Genomic DNA, 25,403 nt, shown 5'->3' with positions numbered 1-25,403 from the left:
CCTGTGACGGCAGGGCTACCCACTTGGATAAGCGTGTTAGAGCTTTGTCCACCCTAGGGGAGGATTCCCAGCGTAACCTGTCCGTTGGCGGGAAAGGATACGCCATAAGCATCCGTCTGGAAATCTGCAGTTTCCTATCTGGAGATTCCCAAGCCTTTTCACATAACTCATTTAGCTCATGTGAAGGGGGAAAGGTCACCTCTTGCCTTTTTTCCCCATACATATAATCCCTTTTGTCAGGGACTGGGGTTTCCTCTGTGATGTGCAATACATCCTTCATTGCTATAATCATATAACGGATGGCTTTAGCCATTTTAGGCTGCAACTTTGCATCATCGCCATCGACACTGGAGTCAGAATCCGTGTCGATATCTGTGTCAACAATTTGGGATAGTGGGCGCTTCTGAGACCCTGACGGCCTCTGCGACATAGGATCAGGCATGGGTTGAGACCCTGACTGTCCCAAGGCTTCAGCTTTATCCAACCTTTTATGCAAAGAATTAACATTATCATTTAAAACCTTCCACATATCCATCCAATCGGGTGTCGGCACCGTCGGCTGCGACCCCACATTCATTTGTACCCGCTCTGTTTCCACATTGCCTTCCTCATCAAACATACCGACACAAACGTACCGACACACCACACACACAGGGGATGCTCTTTTTGAAGACAGTTTCCCCACAAGGCCTTTTGGAGAGACAGAGAGAGAGTATGCCAGCACACACCCCAGCGCTATATAACCCAGGAATCACACAGTACCTTAGTGTTAACCCAGTAGCTGCTGTATAATTGTTTTTGCGCCAAATTTATGTGCCCCTCCTCCCCCTCTCTTTTTACCCTCTTCTACCGTGATTCTGCAGGGGAGAGCCTGGGGAGCGTCCTCTCAGCGGAGTTGTGGAGAGAAAATGGCGCTGATGAGTGCTGAGGAAGAAGCCCCGCCCCCCTCAGCGGCGGGATTCTGTCCCGCGTTCTGTGTAAAAATAATGGCGAGGGCTCATGCATATATACAGCAGTGATCGCGCTGAGACCAAAAAAAAGTGGGTCCCAGGGACCCCTCACTTTTAAAAATTGGGGTCCTACCTGTCCTTTTCTGGGTCCCATCGGAATGAAGGTTTTAATTAGTCTTATTAATGATTCAAATCTAAAAACACAAACTTGATTTGGATACTATAAAAGGGGTCCAAGGGGGAGGATGGGGTGACTATGCTGCTGGGCTGTGTAGCATACAGGACACCCCGCACTTTAGATGTAATTAGACATTTTGGTGACCTTGTGGCAGAAAGAGAATCGGTTCTCCTGCACCAATACTGAAAACTGCGGCAGTGCGCGGCGAAGGCGCGCTGGAATTTTTTAGGGGCGTAGCTTCGTGGGGAAGGGGCGTGGTCACATAATAGTACCAATTCACATTATTCCACACAGTATACACGTTATACACATTGCAGCAGGTAGAGCACGTTATACACATTGCAGCAGGTAGAGCACGTTATACACACTGCAGCAGGTAGAGCACGTTACACACATTGCAGCAGGTAGAGCACGTTACACACATTGCAGCAGGTAGAGCGCGTTATACACATTGCAGCAGGTAGAGCACGTTGTACACATTGCAGCAGGTAGAGCACGTTATACACATTGCAGCAGGTAGAGCACATTATACACATTGCACCAGGTAGAGCACGTTATACACATTGCAGCAGGTAGAGCACGTTATACACATTGCAGCAGGTAGAGCACGTTATACACATTGCAGCAGGTAGTGCACGTTATACACATTGCAGCAGGTAGAGCGCGTTATACACATTGCAGCAGGTAGAGCACGTTATACACATTGCACCAGGTAGAGCACGTTATACATATTGCAGCAGGCAGAGCGTGTTATACACATTGCAGCAGGTAGAGCACGTTATACACATTGCAGCAGGTAGAGCACGTTATACACATTGCGCCAGGTAGAGCACGTTATACACATTGCAGCAGGTAGAGCACGTTCTACACATTGCAGCAGGTAGAACACGTTATACACATTGCAGCAGGTAGAGCGCGTTATACACATTGCAGCAGGTAGAGAACGTTATACACATTGCAGCAGGTAGAGCACATTATACACATTGCAGCAGGTAGAGCACGTTATACACATTGCAGCAGGTAGAGCACGTTATACACATTGCAGCAGGTAGAGCACGTTATACACATTGCAGCAGGTAGAGCACGTTATACACATTGCACCAGGTACAGCACGTTACACACATTGCAGCAGGTAGAGCACGTTCTACACATTGCACCAGGTAGAGCACGTTATACACATTGCAGCAGGTAGAACAGGTTATACACATTGCAGCAGGTAGAGCACGTTATACACATTGCAGCAGGTAGAACACGTTATACACATTGCAGCAGGTAGAGCACGTTATACACATTGCAGCAGGTAGAGCACGTTATACACATTGCAGCAGGTAGAGCACGTTATACACATTGCAGCAGGTAGAGCACGTTATACACATTGCAGCAGGTAGAGCACGTTATACACATTGCAGCAGGTAGAGCACGTTACACACATTGCAGCAGGTAGAGCACATTATACACATTGCAGCAGGTAGAGCACGTTATACACATTGCAGCAGGTAGAGCACGTTATACACATTGCAGCAGGTAGAGCACGTTATACACATTGCACCAGGTAGAGCACGTTATACACATTGCAGCAGGTAGAGCACGTTATACACATTGCAGCAGGTAGAGCACGTTATACACATTGCAGCAGGCAGAGCACGTTATACACATTGCACCAGGTAGAGCACGTTATTCACATTGCGCCAGGCAGAGCACGTTATACACATTGCAGCAGGTAGAGCACGTTATACATATTGCGCCAGGCAGAGCACGTTATTCACATTGCGCCAGGCAGAGCACGTTATTCACATTGCAGAAGGCAGAGCACGTTATTCACATTGCGCCAGGCAGAGCACGTTATTCACATTGCGCCAGGCAGAGCACTTTATACACATTGCGCCAGGCAGAGCACGTTATTCACATTGCGCCAGGCAGAGCACGTTATTCACATTGCGCCAGGCAGAGCACTTTATACACATTGCGCCAGGCAGAGCACGTTATTCACATTGCGCCAGGCAGAGCACTTAATTATATGATTAAAAAACAGGACAACATTATTAAATAATACATTTTCTGTATGTAATGGCTTTATGGTGAATGGCTTTATGGTGCCGCTATAATAGGAGCCCCAGACTGGATTTAGACACTACAAAAGTGTTGTGGGGGAGGGAGGGTGGCAATGCTGCTGGGCTGTTATCATATCAAAAGTATGCATTCAGGATCCTGGCTGTTGGGATCCCAGCAGCCGGAATTCCGATGCCGGAATCCTGACAGCCACCACAATACCAACGCTGGCATCCCGAGGAGATCAGCATCCCGGCAACGATATCCTGACAGTCAGGATCCTGAAGGGAAGTATGCACTGCAGCCACTGGTTTAGCTTGCGGGTGGGGGGTTAGGATATGGTGTTGGTGAAGTTAGGGTTAGGCTGCAGAGAGGGGGATAAGTGTTAGGCACTAAAGGTGGGTACACACTATTAGATATATCTGCAGATCAATTGATCTGCAGATATATCTATGTACGGATCGGGCAGTGTGCTGTGCATACACACTGCCCGATCCGTCGGGGGACTGACGTCATGAATTGGGCAGGCGGGCGCTTGCGCCCGCCCAGTTCACCTGTCAATCACCGCCGGCCGCCGCAGCATGTGTATGGGCGGTCGGACGACCGCCCCGTACACACACAGCGACGCGCCAATATATCGTTAGATATATTGGCTGTCGGCTGTGCTGCGGGGCCGATGCGATACGTCTGTGAGCGACGGAGTTCACAGACGTTTCGCCCGTACACACTGGCCGACGGTCCCGCGATGTTTCGGCCGTTCATGAGAACGGCCGATACATCGACCAGTGTGTACGGGCCTTAAGGGGGTGGGTTAGGTTTAGGCTGCGGGAAATGGAGGGTTAGGGGTGGGAGGTTAGGGTACCCTCTGCACTCGTCACTCTTGTCAGCTTTGCTGCGATCGGGATGCTGGTGTCGATATACTAAATGCCAACATCCTGACCTGATGACTTTGGACACTTGGTACAACCAATGGATTTGAGTCATGCTACCTGTAATTTATGTGCTGACTGATCAACTTCAGTGACACTAACTGTGCTGGCTGCCTGTACAGTAACCAGCGGCAACCAGCAGTAACCAACAGCAACCAACAAAGGCAGCAAAAACAGTGAGTGTCACTGAAGTTGATCAGTCAGCACATAAATTACAGGCAGCATGACTCAAATCCATTGGTTGTATCAAGGGTCCTGTATGCTGCAGAGACCAGCAGCACTGTCACCCTCTCGCCTCACCCCCACTCCATACCACAAAAATGTTGCGTTTAATACATGTTTGCCGGCGCCATGCAGCCCCCATCTCCGCCATCCCACCGATATGAGCAGCCCCCCAGCCGCCACCGTAAGTCCAGCTCACCCTTCCGCGGTCTCCGGCGTTCAATTTCCCCGCAGCACAGTGTGTAGCGCCGCAGAGCCGTCCTTGCTCTCTGTCCGGCTCCCGTGAAGCTGCAGCGGGTGATCGGCGGGGGGGCGCGTCCTCACTCTGTCCGGCTCCCGTGAAGCTGCACTGGGTGATCGGCAGGGGGGGGGGGGGCGCGGGCGCATCCTCACTCTGTTCGGCTCCCGTGAAACTGCACTGGGTGATCGGCGGTGGGGGGGGGGGGGGGGGGCGTCCTCACTGTCTGTCCGGCCCCCTTCAAGCTGCTGCAGCAGGTGATCGGGGGGAGTGTGGGAAGCCGTCCTCACACTCTGTCAGGGGGGAAGGGGGGGGGGCCGCGCTGCGCTGCCACAAGAGAACTTAAACAAGATGACCAGCTTCAGCGGAGCGCGTCCCAGGGGACTCACACAGTTTAGAAAAGTGAGTCCCCGGAGCACAGATCAGGGTAAAATACGCGCTATAGTGCGTATTTGCGAACACTGTACAGTGCCCAGTTGTATATATGCTGCTTTTGCCAAGAGGTACCTAATTGCTGCCCAGGGCCCTCACCCCCCCCCCCCCCCCCCCTGCGCCCTACAGTGACCGGAGTGTGTGGGTTTAGTATGGGAGCAATGGCGCTCATATGAAGACTGGAGTCTTCTGACGCCGATTTCAAAGTCTTCTTGCTTCTCACGCTGGCTTCTAGCTCTGCGAGGGGGATGGCGGCGCGGCTCCGGGATCGGACGACCAGGGGTGCGTTCCTGTGTATGATCTCTCTGGAGCTAATGGTGTCCAGTAGCCTAAGAAGCGCAACCTAGCCGCAGTTAGTAGGTTTGCTTCTCTCCCCCTCAGTCCCACGTAGCAGAGAGTCTGTTGCCAGCAGATCTCTCTGAAAATAAAAAATCCTAACAAAATACTTTCTTATTAGCAAGCTCAGGAGAGCTCACTAAGGTGCACCCAGCTCGTCCGGGCACAAATTCAAACTGAGATCTGGAGGAGGGACATAGAGGGAGGAGCCAGAGCACACCAGTATCCTAATTCTTTCTTAGAGTGGCTTGTCTCCTGCGGAGCCCGTCTATTCCCCATGGTCCTTACGGAGTCCCCAGCATCCACTAGGACGTTAGAGAAAAGGTGGAAATAGATACACGAGGCTGTACGGCCACGCTATGGTGAGAGCATCCACTGCCGCTGTCTTTGGATCTCTTGTTCTGGACACATAACTGTCTGATGATTATGGCGAGAAGCCATTAGATCCACCTTTGGGTAACTCTACCGCTGGACTAACATCTGGTACACTTCTGGATGTAAGGCCCATTCACACTTGATTTTTATTTTTAAGTTGACAATCCAAACGTACTGAACTGGTACACTGTACAATAGTAAGGCATGTTTAAGAAGTATTTGTTGAGACGAAGCCTTGATGAGAAGGTCATCTAAGTACGGAACGATTATCACTCCCAGGGATCTGAGATGAACTATCATCACAGACATCACCTTTGTGAATAACCGAGGCGCTTGTTGTGCTGCAAACTTAAGTACGCCTGATGCGGTGGCCAAATTGGAAAGCAAAATCATGAATTGCTGTGGTTCTAATCCTGCAATCACTGACCGTAGGGATTCCATCTTGAATGTGTAGTAAGTGATGTACTGATTGAACCCTTTTAGGTTCCATATCTGTGTGACCGAGACATCCGCTTTTGGTACTACAAAAAGATTGGAATAAAACCCTTGACCTAGTTGGTGTACTGGAACCAGAACCAAAACTCTGTACGAGAGACTGAATAGTGGTCTGCAGACCTGCTCACTTGTCTGCTGACACAGGCAGACGTCTTGAAAACCGCAGCGGTGGTAGACAATCAAACTCAATTTTGAAACCTTTGAAAACAAAATTGCGGATCCACCTGTCTGTGATATCTGAAGCTATGCAAAGTGAAACTTCTGAAGGCGTGCTCCCACAACTGAAGAGCCAAGATGGGCTGGAAGCCCGTCATGCCACTGGCTTGTCAGCGCCCTTTGTGTCCTGACGACGGTTAGTGGTTTGTTGAAAACCACGTCCCTCTGCATGGTTGCTCCTCTAGCCCAGCCTCGAAATGACCGAGGTCTAAAAGATTTGTACGCTGGTCCATCGTATTTCCTTTTAGGAACCGGTGCAGGCAATGGCAGGAAAACAGATCCCCCCCATCCCCCATTGACTGAGACTCTATTTGTTCAAATCAGGACCAAATGACATCAGTAGAAGGCAACGCCTCTATTCCTCGTTTTGACTCTGCCTCGGCCTGTCAAGAATGCAACCACAGCGGCTGTTGGGCCGCAAACCAAGAACAAACTTGTCCAACATCCAACGAGGCCATACCTAAATACTCAACCAATTCACAAATGGGATCGGTAAGAAATATAAGCTGGTCTGAGGGAAAACCCTGTTGTAGGCCTAACCTGAGTGCACCGCACTGTGTTATAGAGGAAATCTATGATGGTCACTGTGCCACCTACTAAACACCCCTGCCCCCTCCAGTGGCCGTGTGTTGTAGGACTGACATATTGCTGTAAGAGGAAGCAGGTGTGTAACCTTTGTGTGAAAATGGCGTCCCAGCATGTGCATGGCTATAACCTATGTACCCCCAAAAGCACTAATAACCTAGGCTTAATAGCCTGTTATGTCCCTTATAGCCCTGGCCACCATCCCTTATATTTAGTGGAACCGCTGAACTAGGGACTGCCATGACCTCCCCCAATGCTTAAAGCAGTGAGCCGCACCTAGCTTCTTCCACCCCCCCCCCCCCCCCCGCATTGTATACCAAGCGCCGGCTCTGAGTGACGGTGCCCTGCAGCAGCAGCACATACCCACCGTGGTCTGTGCGCTTGTGGAAGCTGGAGAGCGGGTAGATGTGTGATGTGATGGGCGCCCAGCAACGGCAGTGTGATCTGTCCACTGCTGGGAGCCGCGAGGTGTAGCCTGACAGGTGCCCAGCGGCAGAATTATTTGACCTCTGCTGGAAGCCGCTTCCCAGTTGTCTAGAGGGGCAGATTATAGAGGTCAGTGGCAGTGCTGTTTGGAGCTGCGCTGCCAGGTGTTGGGGAGTGGGGAGGTGTGGAGCGACACAGAAGCCCAGTGGCAGTATGTGTCTGACCGCTGGTGGGAGCCGGGAAGAGGGGGAGTTTGATCCAGTAAAGCTATACCTTAGTAAGCAGCTCGTGCAAATCACGTTTCCCGCACATGGAGGGGCGGCAGCAGGAGCTAACTGCCCCACAATCACAGCGACAAACAGGTCCAACGGAGCGGCATAAGCTGACCGCCCGCTCCTTACCTCAGTGTAATGTGGAGGTTCTGACGGGGCTTCTCTCTAAGCTCCGTCCAGCTTTTGCAGCCATGGCTGAATCAGCTAATGCTGATGAAGGTCTATGGGGGGCTTCTCTGTCTAAGCACCAACAAGCCTTCGCTGCACAACAGCAGCACACACTCCCGAACCCACGCTTGTTAATAAGCTGGGAAGGGAGTGTGATTGACACAAGAAAAATTATTTAGAAACATTTAAAGTAAACCCTGGAATGACTCCAGGATGCGACCTTCACTGGTGAAGGCACAAAGAACACTGAGGCATCTTGGGAGTATGGAGGGGGAAGAGGGTTACACATTTAAATATTTAAATGTGCCTATACCTGCTATCGCACCGTTCATATCCCAAGAGTACTACAGTGCCCCCTTGTGGACAAAAAATAAATAAGTGATGTCACCGTGACACTCCCAGATCCCCTAACCTCCCCAGTCATGTCCCTGTATTATTACTATAGATATAAGTGATGTCACTGTGACGCTCCCAGATCCTCTCACCTCCCACTCACGCCCCTGTATTACTACTATAGATATAAGTGATGTTACTGTGATTCTCCCAGATCCCTCTCACCTCCCCAGTCATGTCCCTGTATTATTACTACAAATATAAGTGACATCACTGTGACACCCCCAGATCCCCCTCACCTCCCCATTCATGTTCCTGTATTATTACTATAGATATAAGTGATGTCACTGTGACGCTCCCAGATCATCTCACCGCCCACTCATGTCCCTGTATTATTACTATAGATATAAGTAATGTCCCTGTGACACCTCCAGATCCCCCTCACCTCCCCAGTCATGTCCCTGTATTATTACTACAGATATAAGTGATGTCACTGTGACACCTCCAGATCCCCCTCACCTCCCCAGTCATGTCCCTGTATTATTACTATAGATATAAGTGATGTCACTGTGACACTCCCAGATCACCTCACCTCCCCAGTCATGTCCCTGTATTATTACTATAGATATAAGTGATGTCACTGTGACACCCCCAGATCCCCCTCACCTCCCCAGTCATGTCCCTGTATTATTACTATAGATAATAAGAATTTACTTACCGATAATTCTATTTCTTGTAGTCCATAGTGGATGCTGGGACTCCGTCAGGACTATGGGGGATAGCGGCTCCGCAGGAGACTGGGCACAAAAGTTAAAGCTTTAGGACTACCCGGTGTGCACTGGCTCCTCCCCCTATGACCCTCCTCCAAGCCTCAGTTAAGATACTGTGCACGGACGAGCGTACACAATAAGGAAGGATTTTTGAATCCCGGGTAAGACTCATACCAGCCACACCAATCACACTGAAAAACTTGTGATCAAAACCCAGTTAACAGTATGATAACATGAGGAGCCTCCAGAACAGATGGCTCACTACAACAAAACCCGAATTTTTGACAACAATAACTATGTACAAGTATTGCAGACAATCCGCACTTGGGATGGGCGCCCAGCATCCATTACGGACTACGAGAAATAGAATTATCGGTAAGTAAATTCTTATTTTCTCTGACGTCCTTGTGGATTCTGGGACTCCGTCAGGACCATGGGGATTATACCAAAGCTCCCAAACGGGCGGGAGAGTGCGGATGACTCTGCAGCACCGAATGAGAGAACTCCAGGTCCTCCTTAGCCAGGGTATCAAATTTGTAGAATTTTACAAACGTGTTCTCCCCTGACCAAGTAGCTGCTCGGCAAAGTTGTAAAGCCGAGACCCCTCGGGCAGCCGCCCAAGATGAGCCCACCTTCCTTGTGGAATGGGCATTGACAGATTTTGGCTGTGGCAGGCCTGCCACAGAATGTGCAAGCTGAATTGTACTACAAATCCAACGAGCAATAGTCTGCTTAGAAGCAGGAGCACCCAGCTTGTTGGGTGCATACAAGACAAACAGTGAGTCAGATTTCCTGACTCCAGCCGTCCTGGAAACATATATTTTCAGGGCCCTGACTACATCCAGCAACTTGGAGTCCTCCAAGTCCCTAGTAGCCGCAGGCACTACAATAGGTTGGTTTAGGTGAAACGCTGAAACCACCTTAGGAAGAAATTGAGGACGAGTCCTCAATTCCGCCCTATCCGAATGAAATATCAGGTAAGGGCTTTTATATGATAAAGCCGCCAACTCTGATACGCGCCTGGCTGAAGCCAGGGCCAACAACATTACCACTTTCCATGTTAGATATTTTAAATCCACTGTGGCCAGTGGTTCAAACCAATGTGATTTTAGGAATCCCAAAACCACATTGAGATCCCAGGGTGCCACTGGGGGCACAAAGAGAGGCTGTATATGCAGTACCCCCTTGACAAAAGTCTGGACTTCAGGAACTGAAGCCAATTCTTTCTGGAAGAAAATCGACAATGCCGAAATTTGCACCTTAATGGACCCTAATTTTAGTCCCATGGACAGTCCTGTTTGCAGGAAATGCAGGAAACAACCCAGTTGAAATTCCTCTGTCGGGGCCTTCCTGGCCTCGCACCACGCAACATATTTCCTCCAAATACGGTGATAATGTTGCACGGTTACATCCTTCCTGGCTTTGATCAGGGTAGGGATGACTTCATCAGGAATGCCTTTTTCCTTCCGGCAGAAATGGACAGCGCACTTACTCTTGATGCCAGAGTGCAAATATCCCTCTGTGCATCTCGCATATATAGAAATGCATCCTTTAAATGCTCTATAGTCAATAAAATACTGTCCCTGTCCAGGGTATCAATATTTTCAGTCAGGGAATCCGACCAAGCCACCCCAGCACTGCACATCCAGGCTGAGGCGATTGCTGGTCGCAGTATAACACCAGTATGTGTGTATATACTTTTTAGGATATTTTCCAGCTTCCTATCAGCTGGTTCCTTTAGGGCGGCCGTATCAGGAGACGGTAACGCCACCTGATTTGATAGGCGTGTGAGCGCTTTATCTACCCTAGGGGGTGTTTCCCAGCGCGCCCTAACCTCTGGCGGGAAAGGGTATAATGCCAATAATTTTTTAGAAATTATCAGTTTTTTATCGGGGGAAACCCACGCTTCATCACACACCTCATTTAATTCATCTGATTCAGGAAAAACTACGGGTAGTTTTTTCACACCCCACATAATACCCTTTTTGTGGTACTTGTAGTATCAGAAATGTTCAAAACCTCCTTCATTGCCGTGATCATGTAACGTGTGGCCCTACTGGAAATCACGTTTGTTTCCTCACCGTCGACACTGGAGTCAGTGTCCGTGTCGACTGACTGAGGTAATGGGCGCTTTAGAGCCCCTGACGGTGTTTGAGACGCCTGGACAGGCACTAATTGATTTGCCGGCTGTCTCATGTCGTCAACAGTCTTTTGCAAAGTGCTGACGCTATCACGTAATTCCTTAAATAAGACCATCCACTCAGGTGTCGACTCCCTAGGGGGTGACATCACTAATACAGGCAATTGCTCCGCCTCCACACCATTTTCCTCCTCATACATGTCGACACAAACGTACCGACACACAGCACACACACAGGGAATGCTCTGATAGAGGACAGGACCCCACGAGCCCTTTGGAGAGACAGAGGGAGAGTTTGCCAGCACACACCAGGGCGCTATATATATGTAGAGGGACAACCTTATATAAGTGTTTCTCCCTATATAGCTGCTTGTATAATTATTTTTGCCAAATGAGTGCCCCCCCTCTCTTTTTTACCCTGTTTCTGTAGTGCAGGACTGCAGGGGAGAGTCAGGGAGACGTCCTTCCAGCGGAGCTGTGAGGGAAAATGGCGCTTGTGTGCTGGGGAGATAGGCTCCGCCCCCTTCTCGGCGGCCTTTTCTCCCGCTTTTTTAAGGAAAACTGGCAGGGGTTAAATACATCCATATAGCCCAGGAGCTATATGTGATGTATTTTTTGCCATAAAAGGTGTTTATATTGCGTCTCAGGGCGCCCCCTCCCAGCGCCCTGCACCCTCAGTGACCGGAGTGTGAAGTGTGCTGAGAGCAATGGCGCACAGCTGCGGTGCTGTGCGCTACCTTTATTGAAGACAGGACTTCTTCTGCTGCCGATTTCTGGACCTCTTCTGTCTTCTGGCTCTGTAAGGGGGCCGGCGGCGCGGCTCCGGGACCCATCCATGGCTGGGCCTGTGATCGATCCCTCTGGAGCTAATGTCCAGTAGCCTAAGAAGCCCAATCCACTCTGCACGCAGGTGAGTTCGCTTCTTCTCCCCTTAGTCCCACGATGCAGTGAGCCTGTTGCCAGCAGGACTCATTGAAAATAATAAAACCTAACTTTAACTTATTTTCTAAGCAGCTCAGGAGAGCCACCTAGATTGCACCCTTCTTGTTCGGGCACAAAAATCTAACTGAGGCTTGGAGGAGGGTCATAGGGGGAGGAGCCAGTGCACACCGGGTAGTCCTAAAGCTTTAACTTTTGTGCCCAGTCTCCTGCGGAGCCGCTATCCCCCATGGTCCTGACGGAGTCCCAGCATCCACAAGGACGTCAGAGAAATAAGTGATGTCACTGTGACACCCCCAGATCCCCCTCACCTCCCCAGTCATGTCCCTGTATTATTAGTATAGATATAAGTGATGTCACTGTGACATCACCACCACTCCCAATGTATAATAATAATAAAAAATAATACCAGGACACCACAAGCTGCTCCCCCGTTATAATAATAACCATACATAAAAACCTGCTCCCCCTGTATTATACTAACAACAGGACACCATATTCTGCTCTCCCTGTATACTAATAATAAAATGACACCATAGGCTGCTCCCTCTGCAAAAAAATAATAATAATAATAGGACACAACAGGCTGTTCCCAATCTATAATAATAATAACAACAACAACAACAACAACAACAACAACAAGACACCACAGGCCGCTCCCTTTTGTATAATAATAATAATAACAACAACAACAGGACATCACAGGCTGCTCCCCCTGTATACTAACAATAACAGGACACCACAGCCTGCTTCCCCTGTATAATAATAATGACAGGACATTATTATTATTATTCTAATTATAATAATAAGTGGATACCACAGGCTTCTCCTCCTGTATAATAATAATAATAATAATAATAATAATAATAATAATGCTTCCCCTGTATAATAATAACAGGATACCACAGGCTGTTCCTACTGTACAATAATAATAACAGGACACCACAGGCTGCTCCCCCTGTATAATAATAATATTAATAATAATAATAATAATAACTGTACACCACAGGCTGCTCCTCCTGTATAATAATAATAATAACAAGACGCCACAGGCTGATCCTTCTGTATTATAATAATAATAATAATTACAACAACAACAGGACACCACAGGCTGCTCCCCCTGTAGAGTAGGATGCCACAGGCTGCTCCTCCTGTCTATTATGACAACACATGATGCTACCCCTGTATATTATTGCAACACAGACTGCTCTTCCTGTATACTATGACAACACAGGTTGCTCCTCCTGTATATTATGACAACACAGGCCACTCCCCCTGTATACTATTGACAGCACAGGATGGTACCCCTGTATATTATGACAACACAGGCTGCTCCTCCTGTATACTTTGACAACACAGGCCGCTCACCCTGTATACTTTGACAACACAGACCGCTCCTCGTGTACAGCACAATGCCACAGGACACAACACCTGCAATGTCCCGTGTATAAAATTACGGTAACGGCGGGGTCTGCGCCACATGTATTACGGTAATGGCGGCGTCTCCTCCACCAGTATTACGGTAACAGTGTGGTCTTGTGCCACATGTATTAAGGTAACGGCGGGGTCTGCGTCACTTGTATTACGGTAACGGTGGGGTCTGCGCCACCTGTGTTACGGTAACGGCGGGGTCTGCGCCACCTGTATTACGGTAACGGTGGGGTCTGCGCCACCTGTATTACGGTAACGGCGGGGTCTGCGTCACTTGTATTACGGTAACGGTGGGGTCTGCGCCACCTGTGTTACGGTAACGGCGGGGTCTGCGCCACCTGTATTACGGTAACGGTGGGGTCTGCGCCACCTGTATTACGGTAACGGCAGGATCTGCGCCACCTGTATTACGGTAACGGCGGGGTCTGCGCCACCTGCATTACAGTAATAGGACACTAGAGTGTCAGCCACCTGTACAGGGATAATGCAGCACCAGAGGCTGCTCCAGCTGCACTATAACAAGGCACCAGAGGTTGCTCCCCCTGTAGTACAGAACCTGACACCAGAGCTGCTCAGCCTATAGAATAATAATAATAATATCATTACCTGCTGCCAGACACAGCAATGGCTGCTCTCTGCTCCTGCTGCCTTGTGGGAATGATAGAAGGAAGGCGGAGCTCAGACCAGGGGAAAATGGCCGCCGCTCCTGACGTCACTACACGGCCAGGGAACCTATTGCTGCTGCAGCTGATGCCGGACTGGTCTACAAGAAAATGGCCGCCGGACTCCGGCACTGAGGACATATGTGGTAATATTCATATTATAGCTTTACAGAGGACGGGGCTGTGGCCTGTGACAATACTTCCGAACTTAGCGTTCCACATACAGTGTCCGTGGAGATCAGGTAATGGCGTCTTACTATACAGGAGGAGCAGCCTGTGGTGTCCTGATATTATTATTATTATTCAGGGGGAGCAGCCTGTGGTGTCCTGTTATTATTATTATACAGGAGGAGCAGCCTGTGGTGTCCTGTTATTATTATAATACAGGAGGAGCAGCCTGTGGTGTGTTGTTATTATACAGGGGGAGCGGACTGTGGTGTCCTGTTATTATTATTGAGAGGGAGCAGCCTGTGGTGTCCTGTTATTATTATAAAGGGGGAGTAGCCTGTGGTGTCCTGTTAATAAAGACATGTTATTATTTTTATACAGGGGTGCAGCCTTTCGTGTCTTTGTTATTATTATTATTATTTTTATTATATGTAATTGTGGGGATTGAAACTATTGCTCAAATTCTAGGCTATATTAAAGCAGAGACCATAATATCCCTGGCATGTGAAACAGATGATAATTGGAGCAGTATGAAGCAAATGTATATCACACACTTGGGTGCGTCACTGTGATGTCACTTATATCTATAGTAATACAGGGACATGACTGGGGAGGTGGGGGGACCTGGGAGTGTCACAGTGACAAGAGAAAGAACGTAGACTTCTTTGTGGGCGCACTCTTGTGAAGAAATAATGAGATATTCTCAAAGAATAAAACATAACTTTTATTACAAATTATTAACAATTTATTCAATCTCCTGAGAACAAATAATGTCTCTTGCCGCCTTTCCCCTGCCTGTCTCCTGCCACCTTTCCACTGCCTGTCTCCGTCCGCCTTTCCCCTGCCTGTCTCCTGCCACCTTTCCCCTGGCTGTCTCCTGCCGCCTTTCCCCTGCCTGTTTCCTGTCACCTTTCCCCTGCCTGTCTCCTACCACCCCCACCCTGCTGCCCACCTGCCTGTCTCCTGCCGCCTTTCCCCTGCCTGTCTCCTGCCACCTTTCCCCTGCCTGTCTTCTGCCACCTTTCCCTGCCTGTCTCCTGCCGCCTTTCCCCTGCCTGTCTCCTGCAACCTTTCCACTGCTTGTTTCCTGCCACCTTTCCCCTGCCTGTCTCCTGCCTATCTCCTGCCGCCTTTCCACTGCCTGTCTCCTGCTGCCTTTCCCTGCCTGTCTCCTGCCACCTTTCCCTTGCCTGACTCCTGCCGCCTTTGCTACACCATCGGCTGGATGTGTGAAACCTGAGGTCACGGAGACTGTACGCCGCAGCTCCATGAATAAGGCCATGAAATTTCCCTCAGGAGACCCTGTCCCTTCACAACCAATTCTCACCCTTACACCACTCAATGGCTGCAGCCATACTCGTCTGACAACTCAGGACACATAGAGCATATGCTCCGTACGGGTCCTGCACATGAGCGGTATACCGAACATCAGTTCATTGTGACTCCACCCACAATAGCGCTACAATCTAGATCAGGCCCACTATGCAGTACAGCCTTATGGGGCTGGGTCACAGGAACCTCGGAGACACTGACCAGGACTCTATGGCTGTGGGGAAATAGGAGACTTAATGGCCACTCTATTCCACATTTACTATGTTACATGTGCAAGATGTTTTATGTATTATATTTATTCTAAGGAACTCCAGCTGTCGGGAACGGAGTTTTTACTACACATCACACGTTCTGTATTCTCTCTGATTCACAAGGATGGACAAGGACAGGAGTCACAGGACTGAGAGTATAATAAATATCACCCTGGAGATCATCTACCTGCTGACTGGGGAGGTGAGTGGATCTGGGAGCGTCACAGTGACCTTATATCTATAATAATACAGGGACATGACTGGGGAGGTGAGAGGATCTGAGAGCATCACTGTGACCTTATATCTATAGTAATAATACAGGGACATGACAGGGGAGGTGAGTGGTTCTGGGAGTGTCACAGTGACCTCACTAATATCTATAGTAATAATACAGGGACATGACTGGGGAGGTGAGTGAATCTGGGAGTGTCACAGTGACATCACTTATATCTATAGTAATAATACAGGGACATGACTGGGGAGGTGAGGAGATCTGGGAGCGTCACTGTGATGTCACTTATATCTATAGTAATAATACATGGACATGACTGGGGAGTTTGGGGGATCTGGGAGCATCACAGTAAAATCACTTATATCTATAGTAATAATACAGGGACATGACTGAGGAGGTAAGGGGATCTGGGAGTGACACAGTGATGTCACATATCTATATTAATAATACAGGGACCTGACTGGGGAGGTGAGAGGATCTGGGAATGTCACAGTGACATCACTTACATCTATAGTAATACTATAGGGACATGACTGGTGAGGTGAGGGGACCTGGGAGTGTCACAGTGACATCACATATCTATAGTAATAATAAAGGGACATAATTGTGGAGGTGAAGGAATCTGGGAGTGTCACAGTGACTTCACTTATTTCTATAGTAATAATACAGGGACATGACTGGGGAGGTGAGGGGATCTGGGAGTGTATATATCGATATTTGATGTCTCCACCATTACACAGGATTACACAATAGTGAAGAAGACATCCAATGAGTATGAGACACCCAGCAGCCATCTCCGTGTATCAGGAAGACTGAGTAGAACCCAGAGCCCCATCACGGTGCCTCCACCTCACTCACTGACACATGAGAGACACAATGATCAGAAGATCCTGGAACTCACCAACAAGATCATTCAGTTGCTGACTGGAGAGGTGACTGCTGGGAATGGGGCATTATACAGTAACCCAGGGGGACGTGTCTGGGTGATGACTGGAGAGGTGACTGCCGGGAATGGAGCATTATACAGTAACACCAGGGGACGTGACTGGGTGATGACTAGAGAGGTTACTGTCGGGAATGGTAGATTATACAGTAACACCATGGAATGTGTCTGGGTGATAACTGGAGAGGTGACTGCTGGGAATGGGACATAATACAGTTACAGCGGGGGACGTGTCTGGCTGAAGACTGGAGAGGTGACTGCTGGGAATGGTACATTATACAGTAATACCGAGGGACGTGTCTGCATGATAACTGGAGAGGTGACTGCTGGGAATGGGGCATTATACAGTAACACCAGGGGATGTGTCTGGGTGATGACTGGAGAGGTGACTGCTGGGAATGGGACATTATACAGTAACACCAGGGGATGTGTCTGGGTGATGACTGGAGAGGTGAGTACTGGGAATAGGACATTATACAGTAACACCGGGGAACTCGTCTGGGTGAAGACTGGAGAGGTGACTGCTGGGAATGGGATATTATACAGTAACACCAGTGGATGTGTCTGGGTGATCACTGGAGAGCTGACTGCTGGGAATGGGACATTATATAGTAACACCAGGGGATGTGTCTGGGTGATGACTGGAGACGTGACTGCTGGGAATGTGACATTATATATATAGTAACACCAGGGGACGTGTCTGGGTGGTGACTGCTGGGAATGGGACATTATACAGTAACACCAGGGGTTGTGTCTGGGTGATGACTGGAGAGGAGACTGCTGGGAATGGGGCATTATACAGTTACACCAGGGGATGTGTCTGGGTGATGACTGGAGAGGAGACTGCTGGGAATGGGGCATTATACAGTAACACCAGGGGACGTGTCTGGGTGATGACTGGAGAGGTGACTGCTGGGAATGGGACATTATACAGTAACACCAGGGGATGTGTCTGGGTGATGACTGGAGAGGAGACTGCTGGGAATGGGGCATTATACAGTAACACCAGGGGACGTGTCTGGGTGATGACTGGAGAGGTGACTGCTGGGAATGGGACATTATACAGTAACACCAGGGGATGTGTCTGGGTGATGACTGGAGAGGTGACTGCTGGGAATGGGACATTATACAGTAACACCAGGGGATGTGTCTGGGTGATGACTGGAGAGGAGACTGCTGGGAATGGGGCATTATACAGTAACACCAGGGGATGTGTCTGGGTGATGACTGTATCACTGTGTGTGTCATGTTCCTATAAGGTGTCAGGATGTCACTGTCTATGTCTCCATGCAGGAGGGGGAGTATATAGAGGAACACGGGGGTCTGTACGAGGACGTGATGATGGATAATCACCGGCCCCTCACATCACTTGGTAAGAGGAGACTGTCATGTATTGTACAGGGGAGAGCAGGTATGGGGGCCCCCTATATACACACATCACCTGATAATCACATATATACACTGTACTCAGTCACTGTGTGTCTCCTACAGATGGACCCAGTAACAGAGATACCCCAGAGAGATGTCCCCGTCCTCTGTATTCCCAGGACTGTACAGAGGAGAATCACAGGATCCCACAGGAGGATCAGGTAGGTGGGATTTTGGGTCTTACCAATATACCAAAGTGACTGTCACTATATGATCTGTAGAGAAGCTGTGTGTCTTATACACTGATATTATACTGTTTCACCTCAGTTTAATTAGACTGTATGCAAATGTCATTATAGTGTTTGTTTTTTTTCTTTTTAGGTAGAACGTCTGTCTAATACTAAAATACCAGATATAGAGGGAGAAGAAGAGACGTATGTGACTGATATAAAGGCAGAAGATATAGAGGGAGAAGAAGAGACGTATGTGACTGATATAAAGGCAGAAGATATAGAGGGAGAAGAAGAGACGTATGTGACTGATATAGAGGCAGAAGATATAGAGGGAGAAGAAGAGACGTATGTGACTGATATGAAGGCAGAAGATATAGAGGGAGAAGAAGAGACGTATGTGACTGATATAAAGGCAGAAGATATAGAGGGAGAAGAAGAGACGTATGTGACTGATATGAAGGCAGAAGATATACAGGGAGAAGAAGAGACGTATGTGACTGATATAAAGGCAGAGGATATAGAGGTAGAAGAAGAAAAGTATGTGACTGATATAAAGGTAGAAGATATAGAGGGAGAAGAAGAGACATATGTGACTGATATAAAGGCAGAAGATACAAAGGGAGAAGAAGAGACGTATGTGACTAATATAAAGGCAGAAGATATAGAGGGAGAAGAAGAGACGGATGTGAGAGATATGAAGGCAGAAGATATAGAGGGAGAAGAAGAGACGTATGTGACTGATATAAAGGCAGAAGATACAAAGGGAGAAGAAGAGACGTATGTGACTGATATAAAGGCAGAAGATATAGAGGGAGAAGAAGAGACGGATGTGAGAGATATGAAGGCAGAAGATATAGAGGGAGAAGAAGAGACGTATATGACTGATATAAAGGCAGAAGATATAGAGGGAGAAGAAGAGACGTATGTGACTGATATAAAGGCAGAAGATATAGAGGTAGAAGAAGAGACGGATGTGAGAGATATGAAGGCAGAAGATATAGAGGGAGAAGAAGAGACGTGTGTGACTGATATAAAGGCAGAAGATATAGAGGGAGAAGAAGAGACGTATGTGACTGATATAAAGGCAGAAGATACAAAGGGAGAAGAAGAGACGTATGTGACTGATATAAAGGCAGAAGATACAGAGGGAGAAGAAGAGACGTATGTGACTGATATAAAGGCAGAAGATATAGAGGGAGAAGAAGAGACGTATGTGACTGATATAAAGGCAGAAGATATAGAGGGAGAAGAAGAGACGTATGTGACTGATATAAAGGCAGAAGATATAGAGGAAGAAGAAGAGACGTATGTGACTGATATAAATGCAGAAGATATAGAGGGAGAAGAAGAGACGTATGTGAGGGGTGATCAGCAGTGTAAGGAGGAGGAGATCCCTACAGATATCAGCACAGGTGAGTAATAAACACTTATTACAGAAGTCACATATTCTCATTGTTCAGTCACTACAACAATCTCTTATCCTACACCCTCCTCTGTCAGTACAGACTAATGATGGAAATGTATCTGCCCAGTGGTGCAGTGGTGTAGTCTAGGACCATCAGCCCTGTTTTCAGTTGGGTGTTTATAAAACAACTCTTGTGGCTGGCCCCACCATTGGATACAATGGAGCGCCTATGCGCTACATTGTATCTTCAGTGCGCAGCCTGACTGACAGTTCAGGCGCGCACAGCCAATCAGGAGAGTGCCGTGACGTGGCGCTCCCTGATTGGCTGAAGGGACCTTCTGTGACAGGAGTCACGGGGGGTCCCGCTTGACGGGGAAAGGGGTCCCATGTGTAAACATGGGACCCCTTTCAGTGCGTGGTCCGGGTAATGCGTTTTACTATTTTGCCAAGTACGTGGATTACAAACAGTAGAGGACCGATCTACACAGGATTGTTGTGAGTATAATTTTATTTACAGGTACCACGTGGATTCTACGTGGAGAAGGGGACCGACTCTTTGTGTCAACATAGGTAAGTATGTGTGTATGTCGGTGTGCATGTATGTAATAGAGTTGTACTGTCACGGTGTGTGTGTCCTGTTTTTATTTGGGTATTTTTTTGTAGTAGAACTACAGGTACCAGCGGGCCCGTTTCCCCCCCGCATGCTGGTACTTGTGGTTCTCCAAGTACCAGCTTGCGGGGGAGGCTTGCTTGGACTTATAGTTCTGCTACAAAAAACAATATTCTTTTTTTTAGACAAAAGGCTATCAGCCTCCCATCCGCCGCCCTTGGATGGGGGGGGGACAGCCTCGGGCTTCACCCCTGGCCCTTGGGTGGCTGGAGGGCCGGGACCCCTTGATTTAAGGGGTCCCCACTCCTCCAGGGTACCCTGGCCAGGGGTGACTAGTTGGGGATTTAATGCCAGGGCCGCAGGGACCTATATAAAAGTGTCCCCCGGCTGTGGCATTATCTCTCTGACTAGTGGAGCCCGGTGCTGGTGTTAAAAATATGGGGGACCCCTATGCTTTTTGTCCCCCGTATTTTTGGCACCAGGACCAGGTGCAGAGCCCTGTGCTGGTTGTTAAAATAAGGGGGATCCCCTGACAATTTTTCCCCTGTATTTTTACAACCAGGACCGGCTCAAAGAGCCCGAGGCTGGTTGTGCTTAGGAGGGGGGACCCCACGCAATTTTTTTCTGAATTTTTACCACTTTAAAAACTGATTTAAGGTACACAATGAAGCCCTGCACGGATCTCACAGATCCGGCCGGGATTTCTTGTGTTTTGTCAGGCAGTGTTTTACTCATCACTCCCGTAAAACACTGCCTGACATTACGAATCACATCGACATCGGAAAAAACGAATGAGGAAAACTCGGTAGCTTAGTAAATGACCGTATCAGAATTCAAAATTTGCAGCAAAATGCACCCGATACCATTCGAGATCAAACACCCTTAAAAACGGCTAAAACACGAATATTAGTAAATAAGCCCCCTGGTGGCTACAGATGTCATACTTAGAGAAAGGACATCCTTTTTTGGATTCTGGATTGGGTGGTCCTCACATCTTCAAGGTCGGTGTACTCCAGACAAAAGTTGCTTGCCAATCAACGTCCTGGAACTTCGGGCACTCTACAGCGCTTTCTTTCAGGCTCAGGATCTCCTCCAAGGCAGGCCTGTTCAGATTCAGTTCGACAATGTCACTGCAGTTGTCTATCTAGACCACCAAGGGGGCACTCTCAGCCATCTGGCTATGGCAAAGGTGGAGCGCACGCTCCAGTGGCCTGAGACTCACCTTCCGGCCATCTCAGCTGTGTTTCTACCAGGAATCCTCAACTGGGGAGCAGACTTCCTCAGTCGGCAGAATGTCCACAGCAGCGAATGGGCTCTGCACCCTGAAGTGTTCCAGAACCTGGTAAACAGATGGGGTCTGCCGGATGTAGACCTCATGAACTTGCATCACAATCACAAGGTCCCAATCTATAGATCCAGGACCAAAGATCCGCAGGCAGCATTCGTGGACATTTTATCAGTACGGTGGACCTTCCTTCAGGGATACCTGTTTTCTCCAGTATCGCTGTTACCCAGATTTCATTGCAAGTTTAAACCTGAAGGAGGCCCCATTATACTGATTACTCCCATATGGCCTAGGCACCATTGGTCCGCTGATCTGCAAAATTTATCCATAGACATGCCATTCCTACTGCCACAGCGAGCAGACTTGTTGTCTCGGGGTCCCTGTCTGCATCGGAACCTGGCTCGACTGTCTTTGATGGCTTTGCTCATGAGTCATCAGTCTTCAGAGCTATGGGGTTCTCGGATGCAGTGATATAGACCATTTGCGTCTTCAACCCGCATCTATTACCTGATTTGACATGCTTATTTTCAGTGGTGTGCGCCTAGGCGCTATGACCCTCCTACCTTTTTAGGGTCTCCAAGGTACTGACCTTTCTACAAGCAGGGTTAGACCTTGGTCTTTGCCTAGCATTCCTGAAAGTACAAGTTTCTGCACTATCAGTGTGGTTTCAATGACAGATTGCGCCACTACAAGATGGGCGTACCTTTTTTCAAGGAATACTCCATATCCAGCCTCCCTTTGTACATCCAGTGGCCCCTGGGATTTATCCCTTGTCTGGCAAGCTCTTAAGACTTCCCCATTTGAGCCTTCAGAGTCAGTGGACCTTAAGTGGCTGTCTGTAAAGGTGTTATATCTCCTGGCTATTGCCTCTATGAGAATGGTGTCTGATTTAGGAGTGCTTTCCTGTCCTTCATTTCTGATCTTCCATCAAGATAGGGCAGTTCTCCAGACCAAGGTGAGGCACCTTCCTAAGTTGGTGTCCAAGTTTCATCTAAATACAGAGATAGTGGTTCCAGCCTTTTAGTCCTTGTTATGCACACCAGTGCCAGCAGGAATGTACTGATGTCTGAACGGAGAGGGATGCAAAACAAATGAACTCACAGACAGACTGGGGAATATGACATTACATACACAGAAGGTGATAGAGTAACAAAATAAACACAAAGTGAACAGAGAAGCCCAAAGGCTAAGAAACTTGGTGTCTCCCTAGTATTAGGAATGCTCAGATGGAAAGAAGCGAGATGTTGTGATTTAATACGTAGAGAACCCGAAATGCTGTTGCTAAGGGTAACAGCAAAACCCTAAAGGGTTACCAACGGGTGTGGCAGTAAACTCCTTGGTCAGAGATGGAATAATAGACACAAGGAGAGTCTCCACAATCCTAGTCCTCACTTGCAGTGCACCGGTTCAGCTTACTGCCACTAAACTGACACCTGGACACCTTGCACAGTGAGAAACGATTTTGGCAGGCAAGTCTGAGAATACAGCCGCAAACTTGCTAGGTTCACAGAATAGCAAAAGAACCCCAGCAGGTTAAACGACTGACTCCAGTCTTACTGCTAGGTCTGGATTGGCAGAGTGTAGTACCAAATCCCAAGGCCTATTTGCAGTAAGCAACAAGCAAATACAAAGTTACACAGTACTAGCTAACTTTCAGGAACTGACTAACCAACAAAGATTCAGCTGCATCTGCCTAACCTGAGAAGAGGGTTTATATAGCAGGTGCTGTCCACGCCCCACTCAGACCTCACAGACTGTGAGCACAAAAACCAGCACCGGATCCCCTGCCGTGCAGAACCTGTAACCACTGCACAGCAAAAGACCCGAACCGGAGTATCAGCTGCGCTCAGGTTACTCCGCTAGCACTTGCCTCCCGGTTGCCATGACGACGTGGCAGCACAGGGCAGGAGACCCTAACAGTCCTATTGGCTGGTGAGGCCTTGGAGGTGGTTAATAAGGATTTATGTGAAAAGTACCAGAGTGATCAGGAAAACGGATTCTCTATTTGTCCTGTATGGATTCTATCAGCAAGGTTGGCCAGCTAGTAAACAAACGCTGTCCAGGTGGCTTTGCATGACTATTGCAGAGGCTTACATTCAAGCTGATCTTCCTGTTCCGGTCTCTGCTCATTCAATACGTTCAGCAGGTCCCTCATGGGTGGCTCGCTGAGGTGCTACTGCTGAACAACTCTGCAAGACAGCTACGTTGTCTTCTATTAACACGTTCCTGAGGTTTTTATGCCTTTTGATACCTTTGCCTCTCAGGAAGCTTCCTTAGGGCGTCGGATTCTCCTGTCTACTCAGGAGCGTCCCCACTCTTAGGGGAAACTGCTTTAGGACATCCCCAATGTAAGGACTGTGGATCACTATGGATCCTGATGAAGAAAACAAGAGTTTTGTTAGACTTACCATGGTGAACTCTTTTTCTTCGAGGTCCATAGGATCCACAGTGCGCCCACCCTGACACACCTGTCTTGGGGAAATACTTTTCTCTTACGTCCTAGAGGATACTGTGTGTGTGTGTGTGTGTGTGTGTGTGTGTGTGTCCCTTTCACAATCATGTCCAGGGACTGTATCTCTTGTACTGCAGTATGTCTCTCATCCCCTGAGGACTCACTACCCTGCACCCAAGATAGTGCTCCCTCTCAAGCTAGTGGGGCTGAACCCCCGTGGTTGGCTTCTATTAAAAGGATGATTTCTAATATTTGCACTAAGCTATCTCATAGTGAAAGGGAGACACAATTCTTAAGGCAGTCTATGGATGACCTGATCAACAAAGATTCAGCTCTCATACCTGTGTCTCAATCCCTCGCCATTTGCCTACAAAAGTGTACTCTGGCCCAAGTCATGCAGGGTGACACTGATCTGGATCCGGATAATATGGATGCCAGTGGGGGGGGATGCTGTCCTGTCACAGGGTATCCAGGCCCTCATAGATGCGGTTAGAACTGTCTTACATATTCCTGTCAGGGCAGAGGAAGTAATTGAGGAATATTACTTTAATACAAAAAAAGAAATCCTCAGCTACTTTTCCGGCTTCAAAGGCGTTAAATGTCCTCTTTGAAGAAGCTTGGGTGAACCCTGACCAAAAATGTCAGATCCCAAAAAGGTTAATTTCTTCCTTCCCCTTTACTTTGGAGGATAGAAAAAAAAGGAAAAACCCATCGATAGTGGACGCATCTGTGTCCAGGTTGTTGCGAAAGATAATCTTACCGGTTCCCGGGGTGGCGTCCTTAAAGGATGCGGCTGACCGTAAGGTTGAGACCACTCTCAAATCTATATACTCGTTGGCTGGGGTAGCCCAGAGACCCAATATTGCTTGTGCATGAATCACTACGGCAATTGCAAGATGGTCTGATAATCTAATTGAAGATTTAGATTCACTAACCAGGGATGACATTATTTTACTCCTACAGCACATCCAAGATGCT

General features: G+C 48.3%; 1 protein-coding gene across 1 annotated transcript in view; it reads left to right on the top strand.

Annotated features, from left to right (window-relative positions):
- Positions 1 to 25,403, top strand: part of LOC135040897 (zinc finger protein 260-like) — a 75,166-nt gene that overhangs the window by 13,162 nt on the left and 36,601 nt on the right. Inside the window, exon 2 of the mRNA XM_063954884.1 lies at positions 19,907 to 20,085. Coding sequence (XP_063810954.1) covers positions 19,907 to 20,085 — 179 coding nt within the window. The remainder of the gene's footprint in view (positions 1 to 19,906; positions 20,086 to 25,403) is intronic.

This window comes from Pseudophryne corroboree, unplaced genomic scaffold (assembly GCF_028390025.1).
Source record: "Pseudophryne corroboree isolate aPseCor3 unplaced genomic scaffold, aPseCor3.hap2 scaffold_778, whole genome shotgun sequence".
NCBI lineage: Eukaryota > Metazoa > Chordata > Amphibia > Anura > Myobatrachidae > Pseudophryne > Pseudophryne corroboree.
Note: the sequence above shows the minus strand (reverse complement) of the source record. Positions and strands in the feature narration are given on the sequence as shown.